The sequence below is a fragment of the Microplitis demolitor genome, chromosome 6 (genome assembly GCF_026212275.2).
Source record: "Microplitis demolitor isolate Queensland-Clemson2020A chromosome 6, iyMicDemo2.1a, whole genome shotgun sequence".
NCBI lineage: Eukaryota > Metazoa > Arthropoda > Insecta > Hymenoptera > Braconidae > Microplitis > Microplitis demolitor.
The window spans coordinates 1,952,656-1,958,464 of NC_068550.1; the positions used below are offsets into that span (position 1 = coordinate 1,952,656).

General features: G+C 29.5%; 1 protein-coding gene across 6 annotated transcripts; it reads right to left on the reverse strand.

Moving 5' to 3' along the window:
* Window positions 1-1,129: 1,129 nt before the first annotated feature.
* Window positions 1,130-3,196, reverse strand: LOC103575762 (hypothetical protein). Of its 6 annotated transcripts, none has more exons than XR_008403854.1 (3): window positions 2,775-2,934; window positions 1,378-1,656; window positions 1,130-1,278 (listed from the first exon to the last, which is right to left on the reverse strand). XR_008403854.1 is itself a non-coding variant. In XM_008555686.2 (3 exons), exons 2-3 carry the CDS (start codon window positions 1,652-1,654, stop codon window positions 1,184-1,186), a joined length of 372 nt encoding a protein of 123 aa, XP_008553908.1. In that variant the 5' UTR covers window positions 1,655-1,656; window positions 3,040-3,196; the 3' UTR covers window positions 1,130-1,183. The 6 variants fall into 6 exon arrangements, 4 of the variants coding, with proteins under 4 accessions (XP_008553908.1, XP_008553903.1, XP_008553902.1 ...); XR_008403853.1 differs by lacking the exon at window positions 2,775-2,934 and adding an exon at window positions 2,176-2,644; XM_008555686.2 differs by lacking the exon at window positions 2,775-2,934 and adding an exon at window positions 3,040-3,196.
* Window positions 3,197-5,809: the final 2,613 nt, after the last annotated feature.

Consider the following 5,809-nt stretch of genomic DNA (forward strand, 5'->3'; position numbering starts at 1 on the left):
TTACATATTCATCTCTATAATGCGATACATTTCTTAATATTTATAAATATTATAATTTTCTATTCTTTACAATGTCAATATTTCGAATTATATCTTCAGAAAATTTAGAGCGAAGCAATGGATGTCTGAATATTTTATAAATTCCTAATTTTTTATAAAAAATAAATTTAGGTAAAATAAATCCTGGGTATTTTCATGCGTAAAAATAACTATGATGGCATTAAGCTCCAATTTTAAATAATTATCATTCTCGAAAAGATCAAAATCTATTTAAATAATTATTTTTCAGACTTTTTTTTAAATAATTTTGATTACTTTGATAATTTTCTAGAATATTTAATCGAAAATTAAAAGACTGAAAATTATTTTCAAAGTGGGGTGTCTGAAATACGGAAAACAATTGTAGAAATAATTTCAAAAATTTTTTCTGTCTCTTTATATCTTGCCTTTTAAAAATGAATATAATTAATAGGTATTTTGAACAAAATAATAGATTATAAACGTGGCTATTAAAGATAATCAATTTTATACCGCAATGCGACGATTGAATAATTGAGACAGTCGCGACTTTTTGCTGTGTGAATATGAATCATTGTTAATTAAAACGACCTCAGTTATTTTTTCTATCATAGGTTAAAGTTCATAACTCATCAGTTATATTTAATTATTAAGTAAAGTTCATCAACACACTATTAAAATTAAAATAATTATTTTTCCACTCACGGGAGAGAAAAATAGAGATGTTGAAAATTATAAGATATATTTAAAAACTCAAATCTATAGGTATACTGTCGATCCGCCGGCATTATCAGTATTACACATCAAGTAACATTTTCCTGATCCTCCGGGATCCTGGGTCTTAATTACCTGCCTATCGGCGTGTGCTCCAAACATCAGACACTCCTGCCTGCGCCCGTTTTCGAACACATCGGTGTCGTATACTCTCGTTTAACTATCAAGAACAAGCTCGTTAAGATGACAAAGCTCATACCCATGTAGTTTCTATCCTCTTGAAAGCTTACTCAAAGTTAAACCAACTATTATTATATAATATAATCCTCAAATTAAATGACTCTTGATATTCCTCGATAAATGTCATTGTCAGTAAATTCAAATAAAAACACTCGAGTTAGTTACTAATTTTTATTTTCTTATAAAATAATAATATTATTTGTACAACAAATCAATACCTTTTGTTATAAAAAGACATTATCACTCTACAAATTCCGGCAAACACAAGTAAGCCGAAAACAATTCCCCAGATAGTTTTCTGACGTTCTGAAAAATTTCAATAAATTTTATTTAAAAGGTCAATTAGTCAATTAAAATTAAATGAATCATTTAAATCAAAATACTAATAGTGGTAGAAGTACTTACTGGTGCAATGAAGTGATCTACGAGCCTGTGGGTGTGCTTCTGTTATGATATGAATGCGTTGAGCTACTGGAGTATTTGTGGGCAACTGATTGTTTGTATACTGATAAAGAGGTACTGAAGGCGAGAGTACATAATTTGGTAGCTCTGTTGTTGTGTAAGAGGGTATTGGAGTTGGATACGTTGGATATACTGTCGGATGGTGTTCGTATTGACGATCTGCCGGTGCCGGTGCTGTTGCTTCTGCATACGTTGGGAGTCTCGGAGTATCTGATTGCATTGCTAAAAATTTTTTTATTTTTTATTTTAGTAAATATTGATTTTTTGATATTTTAGTAATTTGCTTTAGTAATTCTGCTAGAATGAATAGAAAATATGAGTTGATTCAATTTTTTATGGTTGGTAGCGCGAAATATATTTTTGGTCATAGAAAAATTCCATAAAAAATTTCTAGATTTTTTTTCTTTATTTTAATTCACTTTTCAATAAATCGGAGATAAAAATGAATTTTTCAATCGAATAATTTAAAATTTTGTCTACATAACTTTGATTCTTATTAATTAACAAATAGATTAGTTCAATACTAAGTATTAGTCGGTTACTAAAAATAATTCTGAGTGTTTATGAAGTGATAAAAATATTAAATTAACCTTCAGTTTTACCGATATTAATATCCAATATTTTTTTATTTATTTTTTACCCATTGATTAAAAAAATTAATAATGAATGATGAATACTAAAGTATAAGTGATAATAAGTATAGCAGAATATATAATTTAGTTTCATCCATAAATGCGTTACCAGGGATTTCCCATGTGTCACTGGATTACTGAAAATTTTGTGACAGTAACGTAACTAGCGACTCTAAACGAGCAACAGGTGCGCAGGTGCCAGGCCAAGCCAACTAAAATAAACCAGCTACCGTAGAAAGGAGATAGACCTGGTTACTGCACTACCAGTTAGACTTATCTATGATCCTCCGATTTTGTTATTCTCTATCATACATTTAACATGTCAATTCGCTCTTAAAAGTACATTTATCTACTATCAAAAATTCTTCGACTTTTTTTACACTTAAAAATTTTTTCATTGCGTAACTTTATTTTTTATAATACTCTGACCGATAAATTATTATAATTTATTTTTATTTCATTTATGCTTTGTGACTTTTATTTATTGCCGACATGATTTATTATTTTTATTTACGATAACTTATCTGCCCATGAATCATCTATACTTACAACTAAAATATATCTATCCCTATATCTATAAATATATCTCAAAATTCTAAACATTCCGCATTTAAATAATTAATTAATTAAATTCATTGAAATACCTTTGATTACTTAATTACTTATATCAAAATATATATATTTTTACCACTATGTTAAGAAACGCACATTATATCGCTGTCAAGTTATTAATGCTACTAACTTCAGTCTGAGTATGAGTCAATCGTCATTACGATAATCAGTAGCTACGTCATTCTTATATTTATTATCTTGCATTCCATGAATTGTTCAAAAATTTTATTTATTATTTATCAAAAAAAAAAAAAACTGAAATAGTCCTCAAATTTTTGACTCTATTCCCATCAAATTTAATTACAAGTACTGAGTATTATTTTTAATTAAAGAACATAAAAAAAATTACGTAGTTTATTACTTTAAATTTAAAATTATAAATTTGCAGATAATAGTTTGTGCACATGTAAGACTGAAAAACGACAAGTTAATAAGTTTCCGTGTGTAAAAAAAAAAATCACAGGGTAATTTGTTGTTGTGTATTGAAGTTTAGTTCGTATATGAGCATATATTATGTATGATAGTTTAGTATCTTGAGTGTTATCTTGGACTGAGGAAAAAAAAGGATGAGTATATAGTCGAAGAGTGAGAGAAAAATATTCAAGGCCCCGCATGCGCACTCGCGATCGAGAGAACTATAAAGTATGAGTTGTTTAAAAGTGACGCATGAATAAGTTTAATCGAGTAGAGGGGGGGGGGGAAGATGAAGCATAGATGGTGTAATTAAAGTTTTTATTTATATTTATATTTATTTATTTATAAATTCACACTCGCTGTGGGTAAAGTGTCGGTGATTGCGTTTAAATTTATAACTTTAAAACTTTAATTTATTCAAATAAAATAATAAAATTTGAGAAGAAAATTAAATTAAATGTTTTCTCTTATTGTTACACTTAAATGTTTCTCGCGCTGTGTTGAATAAATTTGAATTTAGTATGCTATAGTTTCAGTCAATAACTTTGTATAAAACCGCGGCAAGTTTTGATTGCGACAAATTCAGGGTCTATTATATTTTGTTATTTATTTATAGGAGACATTTAACAAGAACGCTCAACAGAACAAAATAGTGGTTTACTGGCAACGCATAGTTGGTTATAATTACGGTGCCTGAGTTTAATGCTTGATAATTATTCCCGTCGGTGACCGTTTATTTTATCCCTCAAATTAAAAACTTCCTCTCACTTATCTTTTGAACCCTTTTTATTTTACGTTTTCCTCTACTTTGTACTCGGTCTTTTCTCAGGGGATGTTCGTCCAAGTCTTTATTTTCACTTGTGATGCTTTATTAAGAGGAAATGTTATTGAAATTAAGGGCTCGTTAAATTGAAGCCAAGGTTTTTTATTTGTTCCGAAAATTAGATCGAAAAATCACAGATTCAAATTGTTCAAATATTAGATCTAGATCTCGATCTAATTCAGGATTTAGAACTCCGTAGATCGAAGTCTCTTTTTCCGGACTTGAGATGTCACTAAGATTAAAATTTACTCTGTCCGAAAAGCTTTGATTACTTTTCTTAACATTTATCATTTATTTTCTATACAAAAATTTATTCTTGGTTTTTCAAACACGAAAATTTGTTCGCGTTTCTAATAATTGTTATTATGAACACAGTATACAGATATCTAAAGATTGCTATATGTAATTTATCTTTACAATGTCGCAATAAACTGAAAATTTCAAAACTTTAATTTCAGTATTGCGTCTGCAGTACGTGAGATTGTAAAGACGATTTATATAAACGTTAAATTGTGTAGGTAAATAAGTGAGTTGTGAAATGTGATAAAATGAGGTGGAAAGAAAGGATAAAAAGTGAATTTTCGCAGTAAAAAAATTGCAACGACTTTAATAAAAATATAACAAAAATCTATATTTATTTTTCTTTTCAATGTTGACAAATGTTTAACCTTTGAACTTTACAATAAAGCGCGAGAAAAGTAAATACCGGCATTACTAATGTTTCTGGCGAATCGTAAAATATTTTTATAAACCATTTTCGCTTTAGCATGCAATCAACCTTTGCTGCATTTTTTTTTTTTTTTTTTTTTTTTAAGAGAAAAAAAGTCAGCTGTAATTTTTTTCGCTTAGTGTATTAAGAACGGGAAAATGACGAGAGTGATAAAGAGTATAAAAAAAATTAGTGACAGATGGTAATAAGGATCGTCGGTGATTGTGAGGGCAGAATAAGCAGGTGCTTGCTCGTCTAAAGTTTTTAATTATTTGTTAAATGCGTTATTCGTATAACGCGGAAATATAAAACGGATGGGGTAAAGTTTGTCGTGGGCAGCTTCTTTCTCTTGTGGGAGGTCGCAAGCAAAAGAACCGAGTTAAAGTTAAAGGAAAAAAAAAAAAATTTAGATGATGAGGAAAGGTATGACTTGCTCAAAGCCGAGAGTGAGGAAAAGGGTGATTAAAAATACATAATTAACATCTTGGGATACGAGTTTAGAGCGCGATAGGAGTAAAATGACTTTCGAGAGAGCAGGAAGAGAAACAGGATCAGGAACAGGAGTTGGAGAAGGAGTAGGAGCTGTTGAAGTAGTAGTATGTACAGAGGAATGAGAATTTGAAGAGTAGATTTTCTCGTTTAAGACGAAAATGTTTGTCAACGTCCTGCCGTAGTTAATTACTTGGCCTGGATGAAAGTCCAAAATCTTTCGTCACTCCACTCTCTACCTACGTCGCCTTTCACTCACTTCACTTAATAACATTTTTTTATCAAAGCATGTCGTTATCTTTTCTTGCCAGTCCACTAAAAAATTATCCATAGTGAAAATAATTATTATTATAAATTTATAAACAAGTTAGTAAAAAATTCAGGCTAGCATTTTTCCATCACAATGGCTGTGAGTTATTTCCTTAAAACAAGTAATGCAGAAAGAAAAATCGAGTCTATTTAGACCCACATATTAACATTATTTTAGTTTATACATTGCTCCACATTTCCTTGGATTATTTTTCAAAAATAATAGCTTCCTCGACAACAAAACAATTCATGCTTAGTAACGTTTTTATGAGCATACATCTTTCGCATACAAGAGAAAGTATCTCATTGTCCACAATAATGTTTGTTGAACAATGGAAAAAAGTTCATGTATAAATACTCATTCACATTCACATGACAATGACTTAA